At 38.8% G+C, this 15201-nt stretch overlaps 1 protein-coding gene across 20 annotated transcripts in view; it reads left to right on the top strand.

Moving 5' to 3' along the window:
- Window positions 1-15201, top strand: part of PTPRK (protein tyrosine phosphatase receptor type K) — a 577439-nt gene that overhangs the window by 198475 nt on the left and 363763 nt on the right. For all 20 annotated transcript variants that reach the window (XM_037894772.2, XM_043542882.1, XM_037894762.2 and 17 more), the window contains exon 3: window positions 7344-7615. In XM_037894772.2, coding sequence (XP_037750700.1) covers window positions 7344-7615 — 272 coding nt within the window. The remainder of the gene's footprint in view (window positions 1-7343; window positions 7616-15201) is intronic.

Raw genomic sequence — 15201 nt, 5'->3', positions numbered from 1 at the left:
CCCCCAGGTCTCCCCCCCCCCACTCACTCCTCTTTTCCATTCCATCTCTTCCCCCAAGCTGGTTTCCCTCTGCTTCGGGGCTGATACGGGAGCTGATGCAGCATGACAAGGAGTCTGCCTGCAGGTAGACGGCAACCCTGGCTGAGCAGGGGCTGGTGCAGGTTAATTACCCAGCGCCTTTCCTGACCCTGGGGTAGCCACTCTTTTGGTGTCCGGTCAGTACTTCTGTCTGGACACTGCCAGGTCCTCTTTTTGACTGGACTTTCCAGTTGAAAACTGGGCACTTGGCAACCCTAGTAAAGTTAAGAACATACATGAGTGCTTGCAGGATTGGGGTCCTACAGTTCATTTGCATCTGCCAATAGCGTGATCCTGCGCCAGCCAATCATGTTCCAAGTTGTTGAATTAATGATTTCTTTACAACCACATTAAATGCATTTTAATAGACTTGTAATTATAAACCTTTTGTGTAGGACAGCTAATATCTGTTGGCATTGTACAAAAATAGTACTCTCCATATAGAATAAATTATTGGAATGTGGATATGTGTTGCATATTGTTTTTTAAATGTTGCAACCCATTGCCTTAAAAACTAACTTAGGGTAATCTACTGTTTAAGTTTAACCTTGTCTTCTTAAGGCAGTGTGGTTTTTTTTTTTTTTTTTTTTAATATTCAAACCAGGAATCAATGCCAATGTAAACGCAATATAATTTGTCACTTTGCAATATAAGAATATTTAAAACCGGTATCGTCAGCAACATTTTTCAAAGATATAAATTTGATGAGGCGTTTACATTGGCATTGATTCCTGGTTTGAATTTCAGTTTCCTTAGAGCAATTTAGGAAGTGGCGGTTGGAGGGTTCTGCATTCTCATGGGATAAAGTCTGTTAAAAAAGGGGGGAAATAAGTAGTTTGCAAAATATTGAACAGATGTTTTGGCTTTGTGACAAATGGTTACAAGTGCTGTCTGGAGCATTTCATGTTGTGCTGGAGGACGAACATATGTAGATAAATGCAAATTTGGTTTTAAGTACTGTTGAATGCTGAAAAATGAAGCTAAGAAGAGTACTATACAATATCTATATGCAGAAAGATTGTATGACTTTGGAATTTCCAAAGACTAACGGAGGGCTTCTTAATACTGAAGAGGACAAACAGTTAATATATTTTGGGTTTTTTATAGGGCTCTTGATTAATCGCAGTTAACTCATACGATTAAGTCAAAAAAAAATCACGATTAAAAAAAATTATTTATGATTAATCACACTGTTAAACAATAGAACACCAATTGAAATGTATTAAATATTTTGGATGTTTTTGTACATTTTCATATATATTGCATTTTGTGTAATTGAAATCAAAATGTATATTATTTTTGATCATCATTTTTACAGTGCAAATATTTGTAAACAAAAGAAATAGTATTTTTCAGTTTACCTCATACAAGTACTGTAGTGCAATCTCTTTATCATGACAGTGCAACTTACAAATGTAGATTTTTTTTTTTGTTATATAACAGCACTCAAAGACCAAACAATGTAAAACTTCAGAGCCTACAGGTCCACTCAGTCCTACTTCTTGTTCAGCCAATCACTAAGACAAAAAAGTTTGTTCACATTTATGGAGATACTGCTGCCCTCTTCTTCTTTACAATGTCACCAGAAAGTGAGAACAGGCATTGGCGTGGCACTTTTATAGCCAGCATTGCAAGGTATTTATGTGCCAGTTATGCTGAACATTCGTATGCCCCTTCATGCTTTGGCCAACATTCCAGAGGACGTGCTTCCATGCTGATGATGCTCGTTAAAAAAATAGTGTTAATTAAATTTGTGACTGAACTCCTTGGGAGAGAATTGTATGTCCCTGGTTCCGTTTTACCCACACTCTGCGATATTTTTCATGTTATAGCAGTCTTGGATGATGACACAGCACATGTTGTTCATTTTAAGAACACTTTCACTGCAGATTTGACAAAACGCAAGGTACCAGTGTGAGATTTATAAGGCTAGCTATAGTACTCGACCCAAGGTTTAAGAATCTGAAGTGCCTTCCAAAATCTGAGAGGGACGAGGTGTGGAGCATGCTTTCAGAAGTCTTAAAAGAGCAACACTGTGATGCGGAAACTACAGAACCAGAACCACCAAAAAAGAAAATCAACTCTCTGCTGGTGGCTACTGACTCTGATAATGAAAATGAACATGTCTGTCCGCACTGCTTTGGATCGTTATTGAGCAGAACCCGTCATCAGCATGGATTCATGTCCCCTGGAATGTTGGTTGAAGCATGAAGGGACATATGAATCTTTAGAGCATCTGACATGTAAATATCTTACGATGCTGGCTACAACAGTGCTATGAGAACGCTTATTCTCACTTTCAGTTGACATACACGAGAAGCGGGCAGCATTATCTCCTGCAAAATGTAACCAAACTTGTTTGTCTGAGTGATTGGCTGAACAAGACGTAGGACTGAGTGGACTTGCAGGCTCTAAAATTTTACATTGGTTTATTTTTGAATGCAGTCTCTTTTTTTTTTTAAACATAATTCTACATTTGTAAGTTCAACTTTCATTATAAAGAGATTGCACTACAGTACCCTCTTTTGTTTTTTACAGTGCAAATACTTGTAGTCAAAAATAAATATAGTGAGCAATGTACACTTTTTATTCTGTGTTGTAATTGAAATCAATATATTTGAAAATGTAGAAAACATCCAAAAATATTTAAATAAATGATATTCTATTATTGTTTAACAGTGAAATTAATCACATGATTAATCATGGTTAATTTTTTAATCGCTTGACAGCCCTTATTTTTTATTACATGTACTATAACTACTTGTACCAAAGATGAGTTATGTATGATTTGGTTTGATACTTTTGCTTTTCAGTTCTTTTACCTTTTTGCTGAATAGGCAGCAAACTACAGTTCTCTCCTAAGCTCAGTTTGTTCCACTGGGTGTGTAGGTAAAGTCAGAAAGGGTTTGATCTGCTCCTATGCGGTAGCTATCAGAATTCTTAATAAAACCTCCATTCTGCTGGAAAAACGGTGATGGTTTGCCCATCATTTAAAAGTATTTGTAAAGTAAATGTAATTACGGAAGGCATTTTGTTAAAGGCAAGTTCAACCACTATAGTTGGCTGAAGGAGTCTTTGTGCTAGTGTTGTAGAACAGAATCTTAATGTATTTTTTGCTTTCTTACTTCTAATCCTAAATTAGCAAAAGAAATGGTAGTGAACACATTACAGGCCAAATGAGTAGTAGTAATCACCAAAGCTGTGACGATAAGTTATGTCAAACTGCACTAACCAGAAACCACCAAATGATTTCAACAGTATCTCTGAGCTAAAAGGTAGGTTCCAAATAGTTTTTGGAAGTTTACTCTAGAGCCAACAGGCATAACAGCTGAATGCCAGTGAGTCCATTATAGTAACAATGCTAGGAACCATCAATGCACAATTGTCTATCAATTTTAAACCATAATTGTTGGAGAGTTGTAATAATAATGAACTTAAATATCCTAGTACCTTTCATTTCATTTTTAAAAATGAGCAGTAACAGTGAAGGAGCTGGCAATTAGCCAATGAAATCTTGCCAAGTTGCCTGTAAAGAGATCATAATGGCGGGTTCTACATGGGTAATCAAATATAAACTGGGCACTGAAGCTGTATCAAGTATACAACTTTTTTTAAAAAGGGTTTTTATTCCTAGATCAATTAACAAAATAATAATTAAAAAACATGAGTAACATAGCTTTGTAAAAACTAATTTATCTGAGTCTGTAAAACATTTGCTTTCTATTTTGTTAGCGAATAATTGTGCAGTGCGGAATTGCTATGCAAGTCAGTGGAAAGTTTTATCAAACAAATGAGTCAAATGCTGATTTTACTATCCCATTTACACACAAACATTTTTATTTCCTGTCATGGATACAGGGGGAAGGGTAGCAACCTTTATGTATGCAGTAGCAAAAAATCCCTCTTTGGCAGCTTTACTGGATTGCCTTACCTCGTAAAGGGTTAAGCAGTTCAAATAACCAAGGTGGCACCTGACCAGAAGGACCAATGAGAAAAAATGATAATTTCAAATCTTGGGGGGAAGGATTTGTTTTTGTTCTGTGTTGTTCCCTCTCCGGACGGAGGGAGAAGCCAAGCAGGTGCAATATCTCATGAAAATATACCTGGAAATAATCCATCTGAAACCACAGAAACTGTGAGTAGGGCAAGGAAATGCATTAGGTTATCTTTCGTTTTGGCTTGTGAATTTTTCTGTGCTACAGAAGTAGTTTTATTCCTGTTTTTGTAACTGTGAAGCTGAGCCCAGAGGGGAATCCTCTGTGTTGAAATTTTTTTTTACTTTCCATCCTGATTTTGCAGGTGTGATTTTTTTTTTTTCTTTATAAATAAAGTTGTTCTTTTAAGAACCTGATTGATTTCAGTGTCCTGAAGACAAAGGGTCTGGTCTGTGCTCACATTGCTAAGGCAACTGGTTGGTAGTTTATGCTCAAGCCTCCCCAGGAAAGAGGGTGAAGGGGCTTGGGATATTTTGTGGGGATAGGGATTCCAAGTGCCCCTTCTCCTGAATTTTTGTGTAAATCACTTGGTGATGGCAGTAATACTGTCCAAGGACAAGGAAAGGAATTTGTGCCTTGGGGAATTTTTAACCTAAGTTGGTAGAATATAAGGTTAAGGGGGTCTTTCATGTGGGTCCCCCCATCTATACCCCAGAGTTCAGAGTGTGTGTGGGGGAAACCCTGACATGGTAGTAGCGGTAGGATCATTTTGAACCAGAAGCACAGACCTCAGGATTTTAAAAGGACACATTTTTCCTTTTGGGTGCTTGAAAACCAGGGAGGGACACTTTTTTTAATTTTTTTTTTTTCAGGTGAGAGCAGCTGGAGTTTTTTTTCTTTGCCTGAAGGCAAAGTAGTTAAGCTGCAGCAAGAAAATTCACAAGCCAAAACAAAAGATCACTTAACCTACTCACAGTTTCTGTGGTTTCAGATGGATTATTTCAGGTATATTTTCAGGCAGTATTGTACTGGCTTGGCTTCTCCCTCCCTCCGGAGAGGGAACAACACAGAACAAAAACAAATCCTTCCCCCGCCATATTTGAAAGTATCTTCTTTTCTCATTGGTCCATCTGGTCAGGTGCCACCTAGGTAATTTGAATTGCTTAACCCTTTACAGGTAAGGCAATCCAGTACAGCTGCCAAGGAAGGATTTTATGCTACTGCATACATAAAGATTACTACCCTTCCCCCTATATTCATGACATTTCCACTGATCAATAACTTATCAACAATTTATTGTTCCTGTAGCTCATGTGCATTTTCAAAAACCTCCACACAATGCCTCCTGGCGTATAGTGTAATTTATTTTACTTACATCATACACCTGACTGCTCCAAGAGCACTTTTGCTTACTAAAAATTGTCACAGTTGCTCCACTAATTACTAACAATAGGCTTGATTTTGCAGCCCTTACTGTTTGCAAGAATTTAGTCACACAAGGAATGTGGCTCTGGGGCTCTTAGTGTGAATAAATGCTCACAAATTTGAGTAACGGTTGCACGATCTAGCTCAATATAAGGCCATCTTTCAGTGTCATTGCTCTATAGGAACACATGTAGGAAAATTAAGGCATTTTATGTGGTTTAACAATATTTCATATTTATTCATAGGGGTAAAGAGTCCAAAATGCATTTTAGTACAAACATTAAACCTGCAACCCTGACAAAAATCAGCCCTGGAAAGAGCATGTTCTTTCCTCACAAAGCAACTTAAATATTTTTGGGACGATGGCATGTATATTCTACTCTGAAAAGATGCACCGCCTCACTTTCCCTGTTTGTATGTAGAGTCCTGTCTGCTTACTTTATTGACATGTTTTGCTACTTTTAATACCAGTTATTGTTAGCTTTTCTGAGCCAATAGGGCCAGGAGAGACTGAGGTGGTGTCTCTCTCTCTCTTGAGAATCATCAGAATAATTCGAGTTGCAATTGAGGGCCAAGTTCTGGTTGGTTGTGGCTTTGGAACCCCATTGCAGAGAAGTGTGTCACACAGGTGTAATGGAGAGTGTAATTTGGACTGCAAAACCTTTTTTCTGGTAATGTATGTGATCCCAGGTTGAGATGCTGAGGTATTAATTACAAAAAACATATTTATACTTGTAAATTGAGCAAATTTTGACCTGGCAGTCCAGAGATGATATACTCTGGTATATGATGATAAACTTAGAACCCCACAGTGCCATTTTTAGTTTCTGTAGAGCAGAACGGCACCTTAAAATAACTGAGATCTGTAAAGTCTTTCATCCCAAAGGATCACAAAGTACTTCAGAAACCATTATACAAACCGAATGTATGGTTCACTTAACTCTCCACTGAAACACAGCCATCTCTGGCATGAAATGTAGCAGTTCTTAAACAGGCAAAAAGAGTGCTACCCAAAAGTATAAGATAGGAAATAGAAAAAAGATTCCTGTATCCATTTGAAACTGCTAGGAAAATTCAGCAAGGCAGAATGGCCCAGATCTGTTAAATCTGGGCCTTAAAACTTAAATCCCTTTGTCTCCCAAACCCCAGATTTAGGATGGAATATGGGATATTTTCATGTGGGGTTCTCTCAGTATCTCTTGTTGAAGCCATTCCGCTTTGTGTTAATAATTACTCATTGGACAAGAGATAGTGAGAATGACTCTGTAGCCCAGTGGTTAGGGAACTTACCTGAGGGGTGGGAAAGCCTGGTTCAAATCCCTTCTCTTCATGAGGCAGAGGAAGGAATTTGACGTGGGGTCTCGAACATCCGAGATGAGTACCATAACTACTGGGCTAAAGGTTATAAGGGTGACCATCCGCCCACCCTAGTTGTTTTGTGTGGAGTTAAGAATGTGTTGCTGCCATTATTGCAAGAACTAGTTTAGGTGCCTAAGGTGCCTGACTCCAGGAAAGTGTTCCCAGCTGTGGATTGCAGGCACAGATAGATGCCACCCTATAGCCCGGATTTAGGCACCTGATGCTGTTAGATGGGTGGGCCTAGCTTACATAGCACCCCCGCCAAGTGTGCTGCCATTAATGGATCGCATTCCCAAGTGCCTCTCTTTTCCCATGTTTGTATAGACTGCCTAAGTGGCTAAGTCAGTGGATTCCCCTGGGTGGCTAGCAGCCTAAATTCCTTTGAATCTGTTGCTACTCCTGTAGTCTCAATATTTTGTTTGCATTGTATTTTAAATATATTTGAACATTAGTGCCTGCCAGCCAATGTATCTTCTTTCCCTCTTTTTTAGAGTGAGCTGTTTTGAATCCCTGCATTTATCTATCTTCAACTCTTTCTCTCTCCAGGATCATGCATGATAGTGGATTCCTCAGACCATGATCCTGGAGAAAAGGCTCGACTTCAACTTCCTACGATGAAGGAAAATGACACTCACTGCATTGATTTCAGTTACCTTTTATATAGCAAGAGTGGAGCGAACCCTGGAACCTTGAACATCTTAGTTAGGGTGAACAAGGGACCTCTTGCTAATCCCATTTGGAATGTGACAGGCTCTACTGGCAAGGACTGGCTTCGAGCTGAGCTGGCTGTCAGCACCTTCTGGCCAAATGAATATCAGGTAAGCCCGCAATACATCCTCCTGTTATTGCCATGGTGTTAAATGCTGCCAACATGTGGGGTTGTGGCATCCATGAGACCTGATGTACTTAAAGAGCTTTTCCATACAATTTTAAGTGTTGTTCTCCCATTCAATACAACGCTTCTTTTGGGGTAAGGTTTTTCACATGAAATTTAAATTCACAAGGAATCTGTTTTGTATGATGTCCAAAACCGTACATTAAAAGCACTCTATTAAACTTGGAAATACAGTACTCAGAAGTTAGGTTTCCTGTGCATTCTTAACCCACTTCCCCCTTGTGCATAGGCTTTAAGGTACAGTCTTTAATGACTTGATCACAAACAATTTTTTCCCCCCATCGGAAGCCTGCCTCGTTCAATGCACAGGATAGATGGTGCTTGCTTAATAGGTAGCTGTTCAATATTTGGTTTTCTCCTTATTTTTCAGTGTGGTCCCATGCCTTTTTTAGTATACACTATTCAAACTCTGCTTTGAAGACAGAATTGTTACTTGTGTCATGGGCTTTACGGTGGCTCTCATCACTACATCATCTAAGCGTGTCCCAAACACTAATGCATTTATTTTCACAACACCCCTGTGTGTTTGGTTTGTGATTTGATTGGCATTGCATAGCAACTCTGTGGCAAAGGCAGGAATAGAATCCAGTTCTCCAGAATAGCTTTCAGTTGCAAATTTACCAGTAGGAAGGGGACATTGTCAAAACTGTTAGGCTTAACCTTGAAAGTTGTTTCACCTTGTTGGTGTTAAAATAACTAGAAATGGGCTCTGTTGGATTAGTTTGAGAGACGGCTGCCCTTCTGGTCCCTTGAAGCTGCTGCTTCAGGCTATTCAGGGATATGGTGTGAAGAACAAAACTGATGTACACAAGAATACAGCCATGCAGTAAGGAGGAATTGTGTTAACTAGTTACATCTGCTAAGAAGCCTCAAACAAACCGTGTCAGAGCTCTGCACAATACTCTAATGGACTGATCCAAAGCCTATTCAAGTCAATGGGAGTTTTCTATGGATTATAACAAGATCTGTGTCAGACCCCAAAGGAGCTGTTCTGATTCATTGCATTAAGTATCTATATGAAGTGTGGTGTGTGCACCATTTTCTAAATATCAATTTTAGAATTTTGTATTGCTGCCCATCACCATAGTACCTGAGTGTCTTCTATGTAAAACCTGTAGCAATAAACAAATCCCTAGTGGATTCTGTGGCGTTTCTGGCACTTCACCCATTTCAGGGTTAAAACTGTGCTAGGAATAGGATTTTTGTTGATTTTATTTTTTTAAAGATTTTATCAACTCCTCCCACCGCTTATTTTTTGATTGGTAGAGGTCTAGAGGTAGTGGTGTGGGAATTATGAGCATTGTGTGTGGAAAGACTTTTTCAAAGAGGAAGGTATTGCAGTATTTCCTAAATATGGTCAGACTAGTTTCACCTCGATAGATATTTAAACAATATATGAGTGTTCCATTATGCTTTATCTCATCAGATGCCAGTCACAGCCATGAGTTTCTCTTTTATTGGTTTGTTTTTTAATACTGCTGTTTTACTTTCCCTTTTTTTTTAAAGTTTAAAGGTATTTATACCACAAAATATGTTGAAATAACACGAGATTATTAACACCATGAAAGCAAAGTTCAGATAGTTTGAGTTGTTTGTGGGGGGCAGGAGCTGTTTTTCTAAGAGCCTTTACATTATTTAAAAGTAGGGATGATTTACTGGTAATTTTTATAGCAGTGATCAAGTTTTTGTATACCGGTGTGGTCAGGCTTGGCAATGAGATTGGTGGTTGGGAGTTTATACAGGTACCATAGACATTCTTCATTTATGTTATAGCCTTCATATAATCTCTGTAAAATCCTGCACTGAGAAGGTCCCTCCCACTCCCAGCTCCCCAATGTAATGTTAAAATAATGTAAAATACATTGTTCAATTTTCTTATTTTTAATTTAAAAATAAGAAGTAGGTCTGGGTGCATATTTTTGTAGGCCTGCTGTGATCTGTACATAAACTGCACCTGGCCTGTAACTGCTGCTTTCCTGCTGTTCTCTGGTTCAGTCAGTTGGAACCAGTCTAGCTTTTTCCATTCTTAGTAGGAAATTATATAATGTATCACTGTGTGGTTTTTTGTTTTTGAATAGAATTCATTTTTTCTGTCCTTCTGTAAGAGCTTTCTTTGAGGTCTCGAGGTTAACAGGGCTCTTTCAAGAATACAGAGTTATTTACAGTGTTAGCTTTTATGTTGAGCTGTACTACGGAGCACAGTATGAATGCCTCTTCTGTTCAGTTGCATTCTGTGCGACAATGCTGCAGTTCCCTAGCTCCACAGGTTGCCTGTCCACCTCCTGTGAGTTCAGTAAGCAGTACAGGAAGAACCTACACATGTTTAAAACAAGATTGAGGGCAAACAATTTGTCTTGAGAATTGCATTGTCATAAACTAAACCTGGCTTAGTACAGATCCCCAAGCAAAGTCACTTTCGGTTAAAGATTATAAACTGGAAAATGTATATAATATGTGCAGTTTTAATCCAAGCAAACCTGCATATCTGATTTTTTTTTTAAATTTCTTTCCATTTACTTCAAAAAGTCAAGTAGAAGTCAATAGTAGGTATCAAAAGTGATGTGTATCAGTTGTTTAGATACCCAGACACATGAATAAATAAAATACATTAGCCATCTCTTAATGACACATACTATGTTTAAAACAAACTCAAGGGGTGAACTGGAGAATTAGAGGCCAGTAAGGCTTGCTTACCTGGGAAATTGATTGAAACGATAATTAATGGTAGAATAATAAAAGACCTGGAAATCCTGATAATATGGTCTGTTCAGCACAGTTTCTGCAAAAGGAAATTTTTCACTAATATATTAAAATATTTTGAACATATTTAGTATTGGATAAAGAGAAACTGATTGTGACATAGTTGATTTAGTTTTTCAAACAGCCTTTGACAAGGTCCTTCACAAAAGGCTACTAAATAAAGGAAGTAGTCATGAGGTAAGAGGCAAAATATTGTTTTGAATCAAAAATTGGTAAAGCGGTGTTCTTTGTTAATAAAACCAAATCCAAGGAATGGAGCAAGTTTGTATTTTATATAGTGTAAAGACTGTGTTGTAAGTGGACTGAGAAAGGAGTTTCCTTCCACTCCTTAGTGTGTTGTTAAAAATCTCATCACTTACTTTCAATTGTTTAGCTGTGTTCTGTTGACCATGATATGACTTCCAAAACTGGCAAAGAAGAAATGCTTAAGTTCTGCAAAAGCTTTGTCAGAAATCAGTGTCCTCCATTGCAGTCATATAGCAGAATGTATCGTTCTCTGGCAAACCCCAAAATTCCAAGTGCTGAACTATATTAAAGCTATAGGGCACATAAGGTGAGTGAATATGTTGCTGATAAAAAGCAAGATAAGAGGGCTCTGCTCCTGCTCTTTTGACACTCCTGTGCCACGTGCATGGGAGCAAGTGGTAGTTTAGAAAAAAGTAGATGTATTTTTGTAAGAACTGTTGCACTCATTCCAAAGCATAGTTGCCATTGGCTAATTACTCTCTGGGAAATGAAAGGGAGGCTGGCTGATCTGGCTGTGTTCCTGTGGGTGCTTTCAAGCAGGAGGGCCATTAATTCTTCCATTGTAGGTTTTGTACTCTAGGACATTCCTTAAGTTATGTAATGATATGATCTATCTCTTTTGCTACTGGCAAGATACCTTCATTTTTCTAAAAAGAAAAAGGAGTACTTGTGGCACCTTAGAGACTAACAAAGCTTATTTGAGCATAAGCTTTCATGAGCTACAGCTCACTTCATTGGATGCATTCAGTGGGAAAACAAACAAACCAACCATTTTTCTGTTTCTGTTTAACATGGGGATGAACTCTCTAGGAGAATTGTTTGGTTAGAGAATCCTTTGGGATTGAAGGCCCATATTTGAATTCGGTACTCATTAGTTTTTGTTTACCTTTGTTACTGTTGTAATGGAAAACGGCCACCCTTGACTTGTCTAAAATCTATTTTAGGGAAAGGAATTTCTGAGGTTGTATTGTTTAACTCACTCTGGAGTTTTGTCTTTCATTTTCCCTATGTGTTACTGTAAAGCATTAGTTTATTCTAGTTAAGTTGGTTATTTCTGTCTAATTTCGTATGTGGGTGTGTCTACACTGCAAAAACAAAAAAATACACGGCAGAGTGTCTCGGAACCCACATCTGCAGACTTGAGTTGCACAACAGCACAAAAATAGCAGCATAGGCATTCTCTTTTAGGCTAGAGTTTGGGCTCTGAAATCCGGTCGGGGGTGGGAGGATCTTGGAGCTCAAGCTCCAGCCTGAGTGGGAACATCTACATTATTTTTAATTCCATAGCACAAGCCTGAGTCTGTATATCCGGGCTCTGAGACTCACTGCCACAGGGGTAATGGGGGTGGGTTTTTTTGGTTTTGTTTTTTTTGATCTTGCACGTATAGACATACCCTAAGGGTTCTATACTAATTTCCCTTGATTTCTCCGCTGTTTGGTTAATGAGAATCATCCCCTGCTCAAGAGTCTCTCTGCCTTTGGGCTTCAAGCGCTATCATTTTCTGTTTCTCCTTCTCTCTTGCTGACCACACTTCCTGTTTAGTATTTACTCTTAGTTTTGTATTAACAACAAAGGGGAAGGAACACAGGCTCAAATAGGAAAGAACAGGATAAAGAATATTTAGATGAGTTAGATGCAGTCAAGTCATCAGGGCCTGATGAAATTCACCCTAGAGTACTTAAGGAACTTGTCAAAGCAATTTTTGATCCATTAACAGTTTTTTTTAAGAACTCATTGAGGACAGGTGAGGTCCCAGAGGACTGGAAAAGGGCAATATGATATCTGTGTTCAAAAAGGGGAAAAAGTAGGACCTGCGGGAATTATAGACAAGTCAGCCTAACTTTGATACCCAGAAAGATACTGGAACAAATTATTAAACAGTTTTTAAGCACCTTGTAGATAATAACCAAACTAGGTAAATATGGGCCAGATTAAATGACTCTATAAGGCTGGTGCAGAACTGGCAGAAAATCGGACCCATAAGAAAAGTTTAAACAAAGTGGGCATGTTTAGTCTTGAGAAAAGAGGACCGAGAGCAGACCTGATAAGTCTTCAGATGTGTTAAAGCTGTTATAAAGAGAACTGTGATCAGTTGTGCTCCGTGTCCACTGAAGGTAGGACAAGAAGTAATGGCCTTAATCTTCAGCAAGGTAGATTAAGGTTAGATATCTTAAAATTTTCTAATTATAATGGTAGTTAAACTCTGGAATAAGTTTCCAAGGGAGATTGTAGAATCCCCATCACTGAAGGTTTTTAAGTACAGGTTTTTGTTTACTTTTGTTACTGTTGTAATGGAAAAAGGCCACCCTTGACTTGTCTAAAATCTATTTTAGGGAAAGGAATTTCTGAGGTTGTATCGTTTAACCAACACTTGTCATGGAGAGCCTAGGTTTACCTGGTCCTGCCTCAGTGCAGGAGGCTGGTCTTAATGACTTCTTGACATCCCTTCCAGCCCTACATTTCTATGATTCTATATGATGCTATTGTGAAAAAGGCAAATGTCATTCTGGGGTATATTAACCGGAGTATCCTACATATGACACAGGAAATAATTGATGCACTCTACTTGGCAATGGTGAGGCCTCATCTAGATTACAGCATCCAGTTTTGGCAATCCACTTTAAGAACGGGAGAGTTGGAGAAAGTCCTGATGAGAGCAACAAAGATGATAAAAGGTTTGGAAAACCTGAACTATGAGGATATGTTGAAAGAATTGGGCATGCTTAGTTTAGAGAAGCAAAGGTTGAGGGCGAACATAAATCTTCAAATATGTTAAAGACTTCAGTAAAGAGGGTGGTGATCAATTGTTCTCCATGTCCACCGAGGGTAGGGTAAGAAGTAATTGATTTAATTTTCAGCAAGGGAGATTTAGGTTTGTTATTAGGAAAAAACTTTCTAATTATAAGGATAGTTCATTATTAGAATAGATTACTCAGGGAGGTTGTGGAATCCCAGTGATTGGAGGTGGTAACAGATTAGAAAAATACCTTATCAAATTAATATTGTTAGTGAACAAATTTATAATAGTCAAAAGGTACTCCATAGTGGTCCTTATAATTTCAGTGAAGACTGATGGTGCATTGCCATTAACAGAGTGATAAAGAACTACTATGCCCAGAATGCCTTATTGCAGCGTTTCTCAAACTGGGGTCTGTGGGCCCCACTGATCAACTCTTCCCCCTCCCGCACTCTCCCAGCGCCTCCCGCACGCCACAGAACAGCTGTGCAGGAGGCGCTGGGAGGGCAGGGGAGGAGCGGGGGCGGGAAGAGGGGCATGTTTGGGGGAGGGAGTGGAGAGAGGCAGGGAAGAGGCGGGGCAAGGGTGGAGCCCCGGGGCGGGAAGAGCTGGGGTGAGGACTGAGCAGGGGGCTTGAGGATCCCTGAAAAATTTTAAATCAAAATGGGGGTCCTTGGGTTGCTAAAGTTTGAGAACTGCTGCCTTTTTGCTCAGTTCTGAATCCTGCTTTGAATAACTGTTCCAGTCTGCATTTGAATATTGACGAGATATATAAGAATGATAAAGTTTTCAGTGTTTCAAAGATCCTGGAAATTTTATTTTTTTCCTTATGTTCTTAAAGTTCTGAAAATTATAAAAGAATTATAATAGGCTGGTGGAAAGTTGATTTGGAAGCCATGTGATTTCAGTGTCATTAAAGGTTTGTCAAAGATCGTAAGAAACAAGGAGTCCTCCTGAAATAGTAAAAGTTGTTACCGGTGTGGATGGAGTGGGCCAATGCATTCAGAGGTAGGCACTAACATAGCAATACCATTCGGTAGACACTGTTTTCACTTAAATAAAACATAGTGCAGTCCATTTTGAACTCCCTTATTTGCTCGTTAATCACTTGGTCTTTTGGCTCGTTTCCAATAAGCTTTCTGCAACAAATCCAATTTTTACGTCGTTTTGTAGCTGATGTGCAATGTTTCCATCCTCATGTTTCAAATTAAGAAGGTTCTGAGCAAAAAACGGGAAAGGAGGGGTGAAAGAGTAGATTTTGACATATTTAAGTGATGCAGCCAGAAGGGGCATTTCTAAAAAATAAGAAGCAAGAACGTACTAGCAGAAAGTGTGAGAGGAAAGAGAAATGGGATATTTTGCCCATGTCCTTGCTCTCTCTAACCACACTGGCAATTAAGTTAAGCCACATTGTTTCTGCCAACCATGGCTTAATATACTCTTCCCTGTGCAGACCACACAGAACCATTTTCCATGCCAAGTCCCTACTATTTTTTAGTTATTTTTTTCAAACCCATGTAATTGCTATTTGTTGGTCTCTCTTAGCAGGTCAGGCGACCAGTATTTAAACCTTGTTAGCTGAACCATGTTGAAACTGTCTAAAATTGGCTCAGTTAACATGGTTTGATTGTAGGTGTAGAGAAGGTCTTAAAACCAGAACTTGGATATCATAGTGCAGTTAAATACCTAGATAGATTGTTGCTCTTGATAAGCACATTCTTGAGAAACTTTTAGAAAGGTTTCACTGAGGAACTGAAAATTCCAG

This window comes from Chelonia mydas, chromosome 3 (assembly GCF_015237465.2).
Source record: "Chelonia mydas isolate rCheMyd1 chromosome 3, rCheMyd1.pri.v2, whole genome shotgun sequence".
In the NCBI taxonomy this organism is placed as follows: Eukaryota; Metazoa; Chordata; order Testudines; family Cheloniidae; genus Chelonia; species Chelonia mydas.
Note: the sequence above shows the minus strand (reverse complement) of the source record. Positions and strands in the feature narration are given on the sequence as shown.